The sequence below is a fragment of the Alligator mississippiensis genome, chromosome 6 (assembly GCF_030867095.1).
Source record: "Alligator mississippiensis isolate rAllMis1 chromosome 6, rAllMis1, whole genome shotgun sequence".
NCBI classification, from domain to species: domain Eukaryota; kingdom Metazoa; phylum Chordata; order Crocodylia; family Alligatoridae; genus Alligator; species Alligator mississippiensis.
In genome coordinates this window covers 71,615,752-71,634,071 of record NC_081829.1, presented here as the reverse complement: position 1 = coordinate 71,634,071, position 18,320 = coordinate 71,615,752, and the positions used below count along the sequence as shown (strand labels likewise).

Sequence of the window (18,320 nt, the reverse complement as noted above, 5' to 3'; positions counted from 1 at the left end):
TTCAATATAGATCTTGCTGTAGTATAACGCAACACCTGAATTCCTGCTGTATATTTTCCTACTAGCACCAAGTCTGTAATGGTTCTTAAGTCCAATTACTATTCCTTTACACACACAATGCATCACCAGTCTTTTTATGAAAAAAAAGGTTCTTCAAGGGTATGTAGATCAACCCTAACCAGTACAAGTTTTAATGTTTATATATTCTTGAAAGATGCAAAGTACTGCAGTGAGAGCCATTGGAATAGGTCCTGTATCTCTCAGAGTAGCTACAATTACCCTGGCATTTGAGGCATTTGAGGCATTTCCTATTTAAGTATTTGTGGGAATACCACAGATACCACACAAAAGACAAATAGTTCGGTAATTGGTTACGTTTAATAGCCTTCAATTTATATGACTTATGTATATTATTATTTCAGTAATAATGCACCAGACTATGGTAACATCACTATCAGCAGCCAATAAAAAAGGATTTAAAAAAGCAACTTATTAAAAAAGATATTGTGGAAGCGACCCTTTCATTTTATTAAACAGTATGAATTAATCTATACACTTCTTAGAAAAATATCATTGCATTTTCATGCAAAACTCAATAACACCAAAAATACACACTGAAGTTGTCTGATAGTTTTGATTCTTGTCAAACAAGTTGAATTAATAATGAAGAACCTGACTTACAATGAGTCGATGTTTGATCTCAGAATCCACTGGCTTTCCAGCTTCCATGCAGGCTGTGAACCAAGAGATGTCAAGAAGTTCAAACCTTGAACTGTCCCTCACCTTCTGTCCTCTTAGCCACTCCAGAACCTCACCACAAGAATTGTTCTCTGCTACAATGTGGGTGACAGAATCGCTGTCAAGGAAAATACAAAGATGAGGGTTTTTTTGTCTTTTTGGAGCCAACAGTATCTCACGGCAAAGCTGCTGTTTTAATATTTATATACCATGTGCTTCCTGAAGTGTTGTATCAATTGTATGGCAGGATGTGGAAAGCAAGTTGTGTTTTTATATCACAATGTATCTTTTCTATTCAGTCCATATATTTTAAGAACAGCTTTATAGTTTGACAACTCTTATAAGTGCAGCATTTTCCTCCGTTCAGCATCATTTAACTTCTCTGGACACTTTTCCATTACATATTTTTTTGCAACTTGGAAACTGTTTGGCTTACACAAGCAGTATTGTAATGAAGAGGCTGTTTTATGTTACCTGACAGCCTTTAGAGAAATAAGGCTACTGGTCAATACATAAGAACTTCATAATACTTTGAGATGTGCTGTAGAAAATCCTTCAAAACTCTACAGCTGCTAATAGTTTTGGTAAACTTAAAATCTTCTATACTTAAATTAAGCTCTTCATAAAAGGTATTGGTAAATATATGCAAAAAAAACAAACCTTATGAATTATGCATCATGTCTGAAGACCATCTCCTGCTATTAATATGCAGGCCTCTTGCAAAACCAATCTGGTATAATTTAGCATAAAATCTCCAGAACAAATTTAAACTACCATACACTATATCATATGATAGAGTTGTGGTTAGATTTTCTTAGAAAGGAGGCAGAAGTCACTACAATAACATCTGGCCTCCTAGAAATGCATGATAAAGAAATATTAGGCATTATATATATAATTACTTTCAGGTTCTAGAAGGTAGAAGCAGACTTAGCCAAAATGACAATTTTGGTTCCACAAGAACTTCTGAAACACTGAAAATAATCATTTTGTTTCTGAACAATATAAAGCTTTAAATTTCCTGTGAAAGATAAAAAAATAAGAAAAATATTAAGCTAATCAAATATTCACAACATTTTCAAATAAATTGAGCCCCAAGTTCCAGGGCCCCTCTGTTCACAGCTATGGGTTCCAGTGATCTAGGTTTCAAAGCTTTAGTTAGCACTAGGAGACTGCCAATACACTGAGAACCTAGAGATCTGAGAACCATAGGTGAGCCAGTGCCTTGGGGCTCCCCGTCCTTCCAGCTCTGTGGCAGGGCACATGGAAACCCTAAAATCTTAAGCTGACTGTCTCATGGTTTCTATGCTGCAGAGCTGGCACCTGAGGTTCCAAGATCCCTACCTATATCCAGGTATCCCAGAGCTTTGAGGTTCTTGGTTTTGTAGAAGCTATGGGGCCCCTGGCCTTGGGACAGTCCACTACCCAAGAGCCCTGGAGTGCTTTGGATGCCTTTTAGCATCCCTGGTCCCAGTGCTGCAGTCCATATGACAGGGCTGGCTGCAGAGTCCGGAACACTAAAAAGCTCTGGTGTTTCCAGAAACCAACCCTGTGAATTGGCTAAAAACCAGGCCGGGTAGCAGCAGAGCCCTGTCTGTATTTTGTCAAGTTTGTTGAAACCAATAGAAGTTTCATTACATGCTTTTTGTTTTTGCAAATTCATATTTCCCAGTGAAAACCTCTTTTCTACCCAGCTCTACTTAAGAGTTCTCTTAAGTCATTCAAATTACACAAACTTACTTTACATTTCCACTTCTTGGGTGGGAAAAACCCTTATGGTTGATTGCTGACCATTTAATAGGGTTTAGCCAATGGTATTTCTAAGTGTGTGTGTTTATCTGTATTTATATGCAAGAAAGAGCTTTTAACTAGAGGTGAACCCAGGGCTGTCCCTGGCAGAGGGTGAATTGGGGCGACCTTCCCAGGCCCTGCACTTTGGGGGTCCCCGTGGAGCCGGGCGGAGAGGCCATGGCAACTCCGTGCCGCTGCTGGCTTCACAGCCAGCTGGCCATTCAGCACCCTCCGCCCTCCCCCCGAATCTGCTGCCAGTTTCCTCGCGTCCAGAAGCAGGGCCCCACGCCCTGCTCTGGTTATCTCTGGGTGCACTGATATGTCAGTCCAATATCAGATCAGCACCAATATAAAGAAAATTGGCTGTATCAGAAATCAGCCTGATTCATAGATTGTAGAGTCGGAAGGGACCGCAGTGGATCATTGTGTCCAACTCCCTGCCCCTGGCAGGAAAGAGGACTGAGGTCAGATGACCCCAGCCAGGTGACTATCTAGCCTCCTCTTGAAGACCTCCAAGCTAGGTGATAGCACCACCTCTCTTGGAAGCCCATTCCAGATCCTGGCTACCTTTACTGTGAAAAATTTCTTCCTAATATTTAACCTAAATCCACTCTCAACTAGTTTATACCCATTATTCCTAGTCACTCCCTGGGGCACCTCAGTAAACAGCGCTTCCCCTATTCCCCGTTGACCTCCCCTAATAAATTTATAGGTGGCCACAAGATCTCCCCTCAGCCATCTCTTGTGAAGGCTGAAGAGATTCAGCTCTCTCAACCTCCCCCCATAGGGTCCATCATGAAGGCCACTAATCATGCGAGTGGCCCTCCTCTGGACCCTCTCGAGATTCCCCGCATCCCTCTTGAAGTGCGGCGCCCAAAACTGGACACAGTACTCCAACTGCGGCCTGACCAGTGCCACATAGAGGGGGAGCATCAACTCCTTTGTTCTATTAGTCATGCACCTGCTAATGCACGACAAGGTGCGATTGGCCTTGTTGATGGCCTCGTTACACTGCCGGCTCATGTTCATCTTGGAGTCAATTATGACTCCAAGATCCCTCTCTGCCTCCAAGCTGCTGAGAAGGACACTGCCTAACCTATAGGTGTGCTGGGGGTTCCTCCTTCCCAGGTGGAGTACTTTACATTTATCTTTATTAAATTGCATCCTATTTCTCTCTGCCCATTGATCCAACCTGTCCAGGTCAGCCTGATTCTGCTCCCTGCCCTCCAGTCTACTAACTTTGCCCCATAACTTGGTATCATCAGCAAACTTGGAGAGGGTGCTCTCCACGTCCTTGTCCAAATCGCTGATGAAGATATTGAACAATATCAGTCCAAGGACCAAACCCTGCGGGACCCCACTGCCCACATCCCTCCAAGCTGATGTGGCCAACAATGTGGCCAATAAATGCGCCATGCATGCATGCAACCACAGCGCAGCACATAGGCAGCAAGAAGCACAGCCTGGAAGCATGGAGAGCTGCATGCAGCTGGTAAGTCTGTTGTGGTGGAAGGGGAGGGTGAGGGAAGAGGCATGGTGGGGACAGATCAAGGCCCCTGTGGTGAGGGAGGGAATGGGGCTGGGACTGGGGCAGGTGCTGGCCAGCCGAAGTGGGGAGGGGCACAGGATGGAGTCACAGCTCATCCAGGGGGCACTGGGCGGGGGGGCAGCTCCCACTGCTATGCACATCCCCAGGAGGGCACCGGGAGGCATGTGCTCCTGGATCTGCATGGGGTGGGGTAGGCTGCCACTGCAGGCTGGGGCTGGGGCTATGTCAGGCTCTTCCCAGCATGGAGGGGGGGAGGGCTGGGCTAAGCTGCACTCATGGCAGGTCATGGTGGCACTCAAGGTGGGGTTGGAAGGGCTACAGTGAATTTTGGGGTGGTTGCAGCCCCCTGTGTAGCCCCCTTCCCAGAACCACCACCACCCACACCAGGCTCAGCCTGGCTCAGCCCCCACCAGGAAGAGCTCAGCCCAGCCCTGGCCCCAACCCACAGTGGCAGCCCTTGCTGCCCCTGCACAGATCCAGGGTCATATGCCCCCCACCCCATGCCCTCCCGGAGTGCACACAGAAGCAGTAGCTGTCAGATGAGCCACAACTCCATCCTGTGCCCCGCCCCACCCAGGCAGTGCCTGCCCCAGCCCCTGCCCCAGTCCCATTCCCTCCCTCACCACAGGGGCCTCGATCTTCCCCCCCATGCCCCTCCCTTTCCCTTCCCCTCCCCTTCCCCCACAATAGACTTACCAGCCAGACACTGGTCTTCAAGCTGTCAGGCTCCATATCAGAAATTGGATTAGTATCAACTGATATGCCGCCTTAAAAATCAGCTATCGTCCCCAAAAATCTCTATCAGTGCATCCCTAATTTTAACCACATAAATCAATGGTTCTCAACTGTTATACACTCAAGATACCCCTGGATAGTCTCAAGGCACCCCTCATAAAATGTCAACTGTTAGTTTTCAGTCTATTTTTTACTACAAAAAAATAATTGAGCACTCTTTATGTTGCCAAGAATGCAGAAAAATTACAACTATGGATTTCTATTTGAAATCTAGGTTTATCTTGAGAATCCTGGGCACTTATACACATGGGGCACCTTCTCTGACGTGCTGGGAATACAGCACATCGGAGCAGACTTGATTAATCAAGTCTGCTGGAGCACGTAAATCAACATGCTCTGGCAGCCTCATGCATCACGTGCATCAGCGGTGCAGTGTACCTCCATGCTGGGAAAATGGTGGCAGTGTGCTCTGCTTTCATTCCCTCCTCCCAAGTGATTAGCCTTTAGGTTAATGTCAAATCTCCCTTTGGGCTATAACAGGTCCAAGTCAGTTCTGAACAAGTGAGCATCCAGGTAGCAAACCCCCCAACACATAGGAAACATGTTAAGAGCTAAATGTGCCCCAAAACCTAGTCTCTCAGCCTCTCTTGAGGGACTCCGCCACCTCCCACCCCTTTCCCAGTCTAGAACACTGCTGCTGCAGCAGAGGAAGGACAGGTGAAGCATAGAGAATCATAGAGAAGTAGAGCTGGAATGGACCTCCCTGCTCACCAGGCCTCTAGGGGCAAGTCACAGCAGGGAAGGTAGGGGGCACCAGTCAGAGAAGGCTTTTATACTAAAGGTATGACTGCTCCAAACTCAAGTTAGCCCTAAGCCAAACAACATTCATGAGACTTACAGCATAAGATGTAACCATAGTCAATTTTCCTTTTCCAGCAAGGAGTATCTCCAGATCCTATCAACTAACATGTTGAGCTAATATGGGACTGCTCCACAGAGGTAATGTGATTAGGAGACTCCAGTGTGCTGGGAGGGTGGAAGCCTGACAATCCATTGTTTGCAGACTCCAACCCCTGTACCACACAGGATCCTTGAACCAGCGCCTGTGCTGTGGCGGGGTCACTCTCAGTCCCTACACCACACTGAACCTTGAACCATAGTACCAATCTTGAACTGGCTCCTCTGTCATCCCAGGGCTGAGACCAAAAATCAACCAATTTTGGGTTTCCTACCACATCCCACCACACAGGGGCCTGTTCAAGGCCTGGTGCTATGTAGCACCAGCAAACTGGAACCACATGGGAGCCAGTCCCAGCCTTCACACCACACACAAAATGGTTCAAGATAGAATATGACACTTTGAAGTTCAGTCAGTCAGTCAATTCATCGCTTTCATAAGTAATAATTCTACTTAACTGTCATGGAAGGGCATAGGGCACACACTTCCAGCTTGAAACTTAATTACCATGTTTCAAAGCAAGATTTTATTATTATTTTTGGAGACTAGTATATCATATCGCTAAGTATCGATCAAGTCCAGAGAACTTATTCTTTTCAAACCCCCATGACTTCATAAAGTTCAGTGGGTTACTCATGTAAGTAAGTCTCCAGGGTTATCCACTAAATAATTGCTATCATATAATCTTTCATTGCATTAAATGTACAATGACTGTATTTGGGGAAGTTAAGTTAAACATTTCATTCTGCAAGAAAACCCTTTTTTCTCATTTCACAACTGGTAGAGTACAGCACATATAAATTGTCTGTTTCAATTATCTCTAAAATATCTGAGAGAGGCCATTCAGTGGGCAATTTATTATTTAACCCTATTAGGTTCTACTTTAATTAAACTGTCATATTTTCACTTGTGTACAAAAATTCAGTTGGAGACACAGAACTTCTGCTTCCTGTGGTTTATTTCACTTTATATAAAATATTCATCTTTAATGTATTTGCACCAAGCTGCAGATCTGGGAACTCTGCCATCATTATACTTGCTGAAGCAGTTTAGTTGTTGTGCACCAGTTTCCTCTGGTATCTGTACAGCTGTGCTTGATTCTTGGCAGAAAATGTAACAAATTTAGTGTTTCCTCTGGCATTCTTGACAACAACAAAAGTCAACAGTTAAATAGCTCTGTTTTATCCAGTTGCAGCTAGCCTGAAATTAAATATATTGGCCAACTCCTGACAAAACAAAAAAGTTTTGTTTTGTGACTTCACACAAAGTTAGTAATATTAGCAAGACACATCTCTGCCTCAGCAATGCAAATGGACCCAAATCTTTTCAGGTACATATCAATAGATCTTAAGATATTTGGAGTTAATATAAGCTTTTTTGCTGTCTTGAATGGGTTTTAGATCAAGCACTAATTGCCTAATCCCATCCACTTACTTTACTTGATATTTTACAAGTTGCTTGCTTCCAAAAGAAGACTCTCCTTCTTTTCTGATTCGCACATAGGGTTAAAAGATTAAAAAGATTACATGAAAGAATGTGACTACAGATATTTTGGAGCTGGAAGCTCCTATTATGTTCTTCATGCATAGTATGTTAAGCAGGCATTTTATATGGAGAGTTGAACACATTTTGATTTCCTTTAACATTATAAATAAATCAAGTATACACTAATGTCTGTGAAATGGATAGGTTGATCGCACTAATTAAAGCTAGGACTGGGTATATAGAGTAAATACTGTACAGGCTTCCCCAAATCTGACAATGACACTACCCCTTAATCTTCAAATGCCATATCTCTGATCCTTTTCTGTAAAAAACATTTCTGCACAGAGCCTGCAGAGTTTAACAAAGATATGTTCCAGTATCTTTATCCCTTAATCAAACGTATTGCTCAGTGGGATACTTCAAGTGAGGAATAATTACTTTCTGGAGTAATTACTCCTATTACTATTATTTCTACTTATTTTGTGTGGATGCCAAGGATAGTATTGAATAGGGAATAGATCACTCCAGATATTTAGTGCGCTCCTTCCATAGCATCCACTTTTGCCATTGTCAAGGTTAGGATACTGGGCCAGATAGACCATTAGTCTGACCTAGTATGGCACTTCTTATGTTTTTATGAGTAAGAGATGTTGGAGGAATAAAGTTCTATTAATGCTTCACATTATTGTATAGGTAATTTCAACTTTTTCTTTTCAGGAACCAACAGTTACATTTATGTAATAACTAAACTCTAATGAGAAAAAACACTGTCTGATTTACACCCACTGAAGAATCTGGCTTATTGGTTGCAGCAAAACTAGCCAAGTGTTCAATCTTTAATCATGTGAGACATTTTTGCAGGTTCAAGAAGCTGAATTTGTTCAATTTTATACATGGGGGACAGTGCAACCTCATTAAAGTCAAGAGTTTAAGACAAATTTGAATCGTGAATCAAAGGTATTTACTTATGCCTAGGTGTTTCTAATTCTCTGCTAGGTTCTCTTACCTCAGTTATCTTCATTTTTATAACATAGAACTATCTACTAAATAGCCATTTATTGGAAAGAATAAGATTATATGCAAATTAAAAGCTAGTTGCAATCACTTGAATAAATGTATTTATGACTGTTTGTTACAATTACAATCTTTTGATTTTACTTGGCTATTTCACTATTGTATGTCATTAACCTTCATTATAGTATATACCTTGAATGTAGCATATCCTGCAATTAGCTAACAACACATCTTATGTAGATTTCCAAGACCACAAGTAAATTTTTAAGTACCACCATCATGTCCAGATTGTACATACATAAAGAATTTCCTACCTTAGCTCATTCGCTACCCTGAAACCTTTTCTTCTTGCCAACTCCATCAAGAATCTCCGTCTGGTCACCCCCATTTTCCTCTCCATTATAAAAATGACTAATTCACTGAACTTTATTTCATAGCTCCTGGTAGAAATTGTAAGATGCATCCCTTTCTGCTTTTTCCTCTGTGGGACCAATGTTGGAGCTCTGACCCTATTCATGATGGAATTCTACTTGACTGTCTAAATATGAGCTTATATTCATTCTGCCAGCCACAATCTGCATCTGATGTCACCACCTATTGACATCATTCTCATCTGTTTCTCTTCTGAAATAAAAAACAAAAAACAAAAAAAACCCCAGAAGCATCAGTTGTTTTGAACTCACTATGAAGACTTCTCTAGAACTTACATGTGGGAAGAATTTTAACTACTACACACAGGTGCACATACACTGAAATTCACTGGGACTTAACAGGCCATTGCCTCTGAAAACTTAATCCAGAAAATATCTTCATAACAAATGATTTAACTATATTGGACCAGATTCTTCATTGGTAGAAAGTGGCATAGCTCCATTGGAATAACATTTTCAAATAATTTTCAATATCAACATTATTACCACATTTGGAAATAAGATATACAATTGACATTGCTTCCATTTTTACTTAGAAAGTATTGCTGAGAAAGAATTTAAATCCCATCTCATAATTATGGCTTGCATTGTTCTGTGCTCTTGTCATTTATCTCTAATTAATTTTGAGGGTTTGTTTTGTTTTATGTAATTTTGCCCAGTTGCTTCTTGGGTTGTATTTTTAACTTCATTAAAATGTTGATAAAAAAACTTTTTTTAAAAAAACAAACTAATGAAGCAAAGCATTTTAAAATAATTTCACAATAAAAATGAATTTCTGGACAATTTGATTACAAGGAAATGAATAGCAAAGCATTTGAGACTAACATACATACACTTTAAGTGTGCCAATATCTGACAAACTGTGCTTATTGCATATAGATGAGCATACTTACTGGGCAACTATCATATGTTTGATTCAACCACCTCCACTGTGACACTGTCACTCTCAACTATGATTCTCTTAATACTTTGATGAAATGTACTGATATGTTGCCAGCATAAGCCTGTCTGCACAGCATGCACAGGGGCACTGGACTTTGGACCAAATGGGGAAATGTGCCTCTACTAGGGTTGCCAACTCGAGACATATTTTTTAACTGACAATCTGCAAACTTTTTAATGATAACCAAACTTTTTTACAGGTGCATATTTTACATAATGTAAATGTAACTATTCTGCCAGGTCCTGAACAGGGTGGGTTCAAATTTAGGGTTTAATATCAACCATAGCAAAAAAAGCTTGTTTGTCAGTAAAAAAGCTTGCAGATAGAAAAATACAAAAAAAAAGACTTGGGTTGGCAACACTGCTGGACTGCATGCTTTTACACCATGCTTCCCTCATTCCAGGAGTGCCCTACTCACCCCCACACTGTACTATCTGCCCTCATCCCATCCCCCAGCCTTACCTCACTGGCCCCACCCCCCCCAGCACAGACCCCCAAATTTGCTATTGTCTGGAACACATCTTCTTTTCCATATTATGCTGAATGTGTTGATCTGAGTTGCACTGAAATGCAAAGTTCAGGATAAAATTCTCCCAGCTTTTTCCAACTTCCCAGGAAACAAAATTTACACATCTGAATTATTGAAAACACAGATTCCACCAATTCTACAGAATATGTCAAAAATGTCATGGTATGAACAGATCAGCAAGCAGACAAAAAAGGAACAAGAAAACAAGAAAATCCTTCCAAGCATCAGATATAATGATTACAGTCTATCCAGTGTGCTTTGAATGGTCACTTTGTCATTCAAAGCACACTGTCTCCTGTCATTGTGGTCACTACTTTAAGATAAAATTATGAAAAGAATCATTGGCACTTCCCCTAGCATTGTAGCTGCTGGCTGCATCAGCTAGTGTGTCACCAATACAAAGAAAAGGTTATTATTGTTAAAATAGAAGCTAGCCATCAAAAATTAAAACACTTGCCTATGAGCTCTGGGGCCCTCCTCAGGCCATGAAAACTCAACTAAATTCATTCATTTTTTCTATAGCCTGAGGATAGCCCTATGGCCAAAATATCAGCTCTACTCCAACTTAATATTTGTAGCAGGGATTTTATCACAAAAGATAATTTTATGGTATTTTTAAACATATTAATAGGTAAATGGAAACTATGCTTAAAGGTTACATAGAAAAGGTTTGCAGCAAAGGGGAAAAAACTACTAATCATACGGTCATTGACACTGCACAATCTGCTTTGTGGCTTCATGTCTGTTTGCCAAACTGCTGATTGACCCGACAGCCAAGCTGTTGACAGCCATCTCCCTGTTTACCACCTTCCCAGTCTTGGTAAAATGCTTTGTTCATCTTCAAAACCTACAAGGAATAACATATTTATGAACAGATTCTTTACAAATGTTAAACAAAATTATTTTATGTTCTAACTAATTGAGTGCTCCTGATCATGCAAAGATAATTTCCCATAGCATAGCATCAAGATGCTCGTATCAGTAAAACCTTTCTGGTACAAAAAAAATTGTTATTTCTTTATGCCCATTTAATAACTCTTGAGCCATATTATCAAAAGTATTTAGGCACTTAAAGATGCAAATAGATGCCAGGTAGGACTTTCAAAAGTGTTTAAACACATTAGTTACCTAGCTTCAATTGAAATTAATTTTGGATTTTGCTATAGCTCTTCACCTAATGCAACTAGATTTACTTTTCTTCTTTGCATGGATTTATCTAATGAGCGCAGTATTAATGTTTTGCAAAAGTCTTTGTCAGTGATCCCATTTTCCCAGAGATAAGTTATAGACCTACCTAGATTATCATGTCCCTGCTGGTATAGCCCCCCTTACAGGCAATATTATTATATAAATATTTTTATTGTATTCCATATGTAGAATATGTATTTGGAGTAAGCAAGAAATTATCAAGGTCAGAGGTCTTATCTTTTCCAACCAGAAACAAAGAAGAAAATATTTAATTTTGGTTTATTCTCATAAATTGCTAGTTTATAAGAAGCCCTATCCATATAAAATAATTATTCAACCTTTTTCCTGAGTATATAGGAGACTTACGTTATTATTAACTGATTTTACTACAGTCTTTTTATCATTCAAATACCATAATTTAAATTATTCTAGTCTTCCTATATCTTTAAATATAATGTATTGCCTTGCTGACCTTGAATTGTTGCTGGGTCTGCTCCTTGCATGAAAGTAATTAGATTATTTTTAATGATTTTCAGAAGATGCATAATATAATTAAGCAAATATGGATGCAAGTTCAGTATGCCTCTCACACCAACTGTGCCTTCCAGCCACCATTCTGCAAGAAACAGTACAGCTAGAATTAGTGTATGAAAGGCAATCAAAGTAGGAGAAATAGTGTAATGGGAGACAGAGAACAAAGTTCCTTTCAAGTACTGAAATGCCCATATGTATGCATCCATCAAGAAACTGTCATAACTGCTTGCAATTGGTTTCCAAGTCATACTAAGTGGCAAAGAAAGCATTGAAAATAAGGATGCCAATCATGGATATCTCTAAATCATGGACTTTGGAAATTTTGGGAAGGAATTCTCCTTTTACATAGATCTTTTCAGATCTGAGCTAAAGGTGGTCAGAATATGTATGAGGTGAGCATTCCTCATGGTTCTACTCAAAATTTTGCATTTTCAGCAAAATAAGTGAAAATGTAATTAATACCTGTTGGTGAGTCAAATATTTCCATCTTTGGCCAAAAACCCCTAAAAAAAAAATTTCTTCAAGATCCTTCCCAATCCCGTGCCCCTCCCCACACCCAAAAAAAATCCTTTAGTCAAAAACAATTTATGTCAAAAATTATTTTAAATGGCACTACTTTGGGCTGATGCCTATTTTCACATATATATCCTTGAAATTAAAACAAGAGTCTTGGGATATTCATATTGCTGAACGTGCTTCTTTGTGGGAGCAAGCTTAATAAATACATTGTTTCCAGAAATTAGATTAGGTATATCTATAGCTTACACATGAACATGCTGTCCACAAAACAATTTAATCATCATACTTGGAAAAGTCACTGATCCACTGACAGTTAAAAAATAACAATCACACACCATAATGCAACTCATCTAGTATTCTAATATTATAAAAGCCTAAGTCTGTCTGTCTGTAATGCTTTATTCGTGCTCTGATTGGCTGTCTTGGCATTATTTTCCATTAGAGTAATTCTGTAGGGCTATTACTGTGGTAATAAAGATACCTTCATTAGGCATTTTTGTTGCAAACATTTTACAGCATAGTGGAACTGTCATTTCAGAAGAAGAGTGTCCCGTTATCTGAGTCATGGCACCATATGAAACATCTTATTTTTCACCACCCATGACTAGTGGCCTATAAACCACATAGACCACAGAACAGTTTTCTACTAAATACAATTCCACTTTGTATACAGTTCCTCTAGAGTGCTACACATTTCATTTCTCTTTAGGGAACAGTGGGGCAAGGTGACTATGAAAAACATGGGATTTTTTAAATAAATTTCTTCCTTCTGGTGTTACTTCTATGCAAAAGGATGAGTAGGGCCATAAACAGAGAATGAGATGTATACAAAAGTGGTTTAGTATTTAACTGATTCTCCTACAATGTTCAGTGTATTGTGATGGTGGTGCCATGGTGGTTTCAAACACCCCCAAGCCCTGGAGATCACAGCATCTGTGATCACCTGAGTACAGGTGTTTCATGCTCCCCCAAGCCTGGGGGATTCATAACTGCTGGGATCCCCCAACCCTGGGGACTGTGTGGAGTGCCCCAGCAGCTGGGAGCCCCTCAGCTGAGGGAGATTCAAGCTACAGTAGCTTGCTTTTTACTGGTGCAGGGGGAGCCTGATTCCAGGCTCCCTGTCCACTGGCAATAAGGTGCGACAGGATCTAATGTGCAATACCATAATCATGCTTTCTGCCATGCATGTGTGACATAGCAGTAGGCACAACTGTGTGGATTGCATGTTAGATCCCATCACATCTTTACCTGTACGTGTAGAAGAGGCATCAGAAGTAGTGTAGGAGCATGCTGTTTCTGCAAAGCACAGAATTGACAGCTCAGGTCCACCTCATTTCTATATTAAAATGTGTTGCCTTGCATCTGCCGTTAATTTCTGGGAATTTACTCTCTCATAAACTACATTTTAAATATTTTATGCAAAGTTTTTGGCATTCTTGTGCAAAAACAAAGAAATGTAAGATTACTTTAATACATAGTTGCAATATGCTAGTCTTCAGAGCACATGGGGAACAGAGACTGCTAACAACAGAATCTGTAGGAGTGATTTTTGTATTCTACCTCCTGATTTCTGTTTGGATAGATTTATACAGTGCTCCAGCCACCATAATAATCAAGAATTATTTCACCTTAGCTTCTTCCAGAAATGTGGCAGAAGGTTGGCTTCAAAACTTGGAAACTGAGATTTTTTATTCCCAATTACACACACACACACACACACACACACACACACAGAAATTGGAAGATCATATACCATATTTATATTTTAACCTGCCTGTAATTTATTTCTTAGGAAACTGCTGTGACTTCTTGTGTGTTTCAGTGCTGGTCCTTATTTGCTGCTGCGTGTTCTATCTGTTGTTGGTATATGATCTTCCAATGTCTCAATATTTCAAAATAAACATAAAAAAATAGAAAGAGTCCATCATCTCCCCCCACCCCTTTTTCTTAAGTCTTTGTGAAACAAATTTGGAATCTGAAAAGACTTTCAAATGTATTTGTCCTGTGTTATACTTTTTATTCCCTAATATAAAAACAAATGATGTGAATATAACCAAGTGTAAAATATTTAAATGAAATAAACTTTATACATTTTAATGGTTTAAAAGGCAAAAGCAGTTTTATTTTCTTTTAATACCACAATTTTAGTCATCTATTTTGATTGCCACTAGGGAATGATATATAGCATTCATTATTGCCTCAAACTTCTGTTCTTAATCCAGTTCTATCTGAGTAGATTGTTAATTAGATGTAGTTGGTGTCATTGTTAAATAGGTAGCCCTAGGCTGTAACAAAGTTTTACCATTGAATTAGATTCAAAGGCTACAGCATCTGATAGATTCTGGACAGGATTAGTAGCATCAGCAAATATTGTTTGAATGTACTTAACAAAAAAAACCTATTCTTGAAACCAGCATCTTTCTACTTTTCCCATTGACCAAGACTTCTGACAAAACTTACACAGCAAAATTATTCAACCAGTCTGCAAACAGAGAAGTATTATGTGGTCATGTTAAAGGGCAGGGATTTAAAATAAAGTGGACCAGAATTAAAGAAAAACAAACACTGGAAAACATATTCCAAGAGTTCTCATGCATATTTAAAAATCAATTCACTTCCAGCAATATTCACACCCCTGTTTCCATGACAGCATCAGCAATTGCATTTACTCATGAGAACATTTTGGGAAAGCAACTTTGCAGAACATACTGAAGTTCTCACATACGATCTGATAAATTTCATCATGTAATCTGAGGATCAAGAATATTATAAATAGATATTACAATCCATAGAAAAACCACTGAACTGATACTATGCTTTGGCTGTGTTTACTTAGCTATACTATTGCATTTGGACGGTAAGATAAGGAAGGCTTAGAAGGGAAATAAACCTTGTAATTGAACTTGTCACTGAGTACATAGTACTTTTGCTGTAGAGAAGTTGCTTATAAGAATTTAGAAGTATGAAAATGACGACAAACTATAAAAGGAAAATGAACTCCCCTGGCATATAGAAAGCATGCAAGAAGAATCATACCAATGAACAGTTTGCCTGAGGATTATAGAGATTGCTGTCATTACAGTTTTAGAAAACACAATTTCTTCTAAGTCCTCAACTTAAAAGGATCAGGTGTGACTTAGGCAACTTATAAAATAGGACAGTATGGTCCCTAGTTCCCTATTTGCTTGAGGAGAAAAGTAGTCAGTGACAGCTCTAAATCCTGGCATAGACTACATCTATGTTTTATGACAACACAGTTTACCCACCTTGTGACACAGAATAAATCTTCCTGGAAACAGGGTACCCAGGAAACATAGCAGCCCAGGAGACAGTCTGGTTGGGGATCAGCAGGAACTTCCCGGTGCAGCATAACAGAAACAACACTAGATTCAAGACCCTTGCAAAGGCAGTAACCAAACTGTTACCTCTTTGGTACAAGCCTCATCAAGACACTATATATGCCCTACTTAGAAAGTGCCAGACCCCAGGGTTGGCTGTTACACCCCCTTGTAGCCACATAGCTCCTGCTTCACCCTGGCTTTCTGGGTATCCCCCTTTTTCCTGCCTGCCATGCCTTGATGTAAATATTTAATTTGGAAAAGGGAAGTTGCCCAGAGGTTTCAGGGCTGAGTTCTACCTAGCACACTGATCACCTTAAGGGTTAGTTTTGTTGCCTCCAGCCTCCCCTGTTGCCACACCCAGGCCTTGCAGATGTAGTAGTTCAATTACTCTCTCTTTGTTGGGGCCTTGGCCTACTTTGCCTCCACCTCTTTCCTCTTGCTGAGTCAGTTAGCCCAGGCCCACTGTGCTGGACCTGGCTTCTGGGCTCCATCCTGCTCCAAAGCACTGAGCCTGCTCTGGCCCTATCTCTGTTCCGGACACTGGGCCCTCTGGCCCTGTCTGGCTTCAGTCCTTGTTCAGGTATGGCCTCTCTCTAGACTATAACCCCTTTGGGCTCAAGCCCGCTTGCATCCTGTGCCCTAGATTCTAGCACCACTCAGAACACTCTCGTGCCCTTCAGCTACCACTGGGATTTCTGTACCACCCTAATAGTCCCAACCCAAACCACCAGTATCAACTATAACAAAACCTAAGCCCACTGGCCATAACACAAACCAGTCCCACACCGGGTTCAAACATAACCCCAGGCCACTGTCTATACACCAGGCTTCTCCCTACCCTGCGCTGTATTCCTTACAAGTCAGCAGGATTCTACCTGCCAGGGTAGTTCAGGTGTCAGTCAGGGGCTTCTCTGCAACCCTTCTGCCCCAGGGCCCTTTACTCAGAAGCCTCCAGGCCAGCCTACTTGCCTAGATTCAGACCTGGGTTTATATGCTCCCTAAGCTCCCTCCTGGTCAGGTGACTTCCCCAAACTGGTTGCAGGTATGTGTTTTACCTTGATGGGCAACTTACTGCCTAGGCAGCAGCATCTCCTTGCTGCTTTCCCTCTTGCAGCTGGCCCCTCTTTAGCTACCTGGGCTCTAGTTGCTGCTGTCTCTCTCCTTAAAGTAACAGGAGCTCTAAATTCCCTGTTACACCCTCCCACAAACTCCTGGGTTGACTCTTCTCTGGATTGATATTAGATAATATGAGCTATAACTGTGCTCTAAGTTTTCTGTATACATGCAAAAGTATCTATCATATTCCATCTCCTGTTTGAACGATTATTCTTCCACTTCTTGACATGCTGTTGTAGGATTGATCTTTAAGTGCTATGCTACTCCTATGGTGTCAGTGGGTTTTGATTATTTTATATTTTCATAAATCAAGAATGTAGTCCAGTAATGCCATTCTTACCCCCAGCAAAGTCAACAACCAAAATCCCTATGAGACAACTGAGATAAGACCAAGATCAGACCCTCAAGCTCACATTGTTAAACGTAAATGAAGCAGACAAAGTTGATGCAAACTGAGAGGAACAGGAATGGATAAGATGGGGCAGGACATATCTTTGGATTTTCAAAGAATATACTATGCAGTTATGACTCGGCTTCCCCTCTTTCGTATTACAATCCTCTCCCCTTCCCTCTAACCCTGATTCCTTTCACTTTTGTTTCCATTTAGCTTATGTCCTCTTAAGTAAACCATCACGCAGGCAAGCACACACAAAACCCATAGACCTAACACAGGATTTGCTGCCATTACATTTATTTTTCTACTGGTGTGTTATACAACTGTCCCTCATCCTGCTCTTATCTTGTCTTTTTAAACAGTCAGCTCATCAGGACTGGTTCCACCTGGAATTCAGTGCATGTAAAGTGTCTCGCACAGTGTGCCCCTGTGACAGGTTCAGGTCCCAGGGACAGCTGTAACACCCCCTGGTGGCCATGCAGTTCCTGCCCTAGCTCTAACTCTAGGGGCCCTCACCTCCTTTACTTACCAGCCATGCCTTTTATGTTATTATTTATCAGGAGGGAGGCTGCCTGAGAGTCTTAAAACAAGCCTGCCATTGTTCATGCTTCGGGCTTTGGCCTTCTCAGTCTCTTTTGCTTTTGCTGAGGCAACTAGTTGTAGTCTACCGACTGAACTGAGCTTTGGGGTTCCCAGCTTCTGGTCTTGCCCTATTGGGCTCTGGCTTAGCTCTTCCAGGGCTTCTGAGCCCCCCTGGACTGCCTCTGTCCATCTGAGCCCCAGGCCTTAGATTTATCTGTTCCAAGGTCTGCCTTGCCCTGCTCAGGTGCTGGGATTGCCCCTCAGGGGCTCTATGAGATCACCTCTCTGGGCATGTTGCAGAGGCTCTGGGATTGCACCTTATGGGCATGCAACACCCCTCTAGATGCTCTGGGATTGTCCCTCATGGACACAGAGATTGCCTCTCTGTGCATGCTAAGTGTGTCCCTGCAGGCACTCTGGGATTGCCCCTCACAGGACTGCTGCACCCCCGAAGTGCTCTGGGACCTCCAAGC

General features: G+C 41.1%; 1 protein-coding gene across 20 annotated transcripts in view; it reads right to left on the bottom strand.

Annotated features, from left to right (window-relative positions):
• DNTT (DNA nucleotidylexotransferase) overlaps positions 1 to 18,320 on the bottom strand; it is a 358,214-nt gene that overhangs the window by 228,350 nt on the left and 111,544 nt on the right. For 17 of the 20 annotated variants that reach the window (XM_059730000.1, XM_059729999.1, XM_059729987.1 and 14 more), the window contains one exon: positions 682 to 856. In XM_059730000.1, coding sequence (XP_059585983.1) covers positions 682 to 856 — 175 coding nt within the window. Of the gene's footprint in view, positions 1 to 681; positions 857 to 1,640; positions 1,744 to 8,584; positions 8,898 to 10,876; positions 11,021 to 11,833; positions 11,978 to 18,320 lie in introns of those variants that run through there. The other 3 variants (XM_059730002.1, XM_019484208.2, XM_059730004.1) reach the window with 3 other exon arrangements.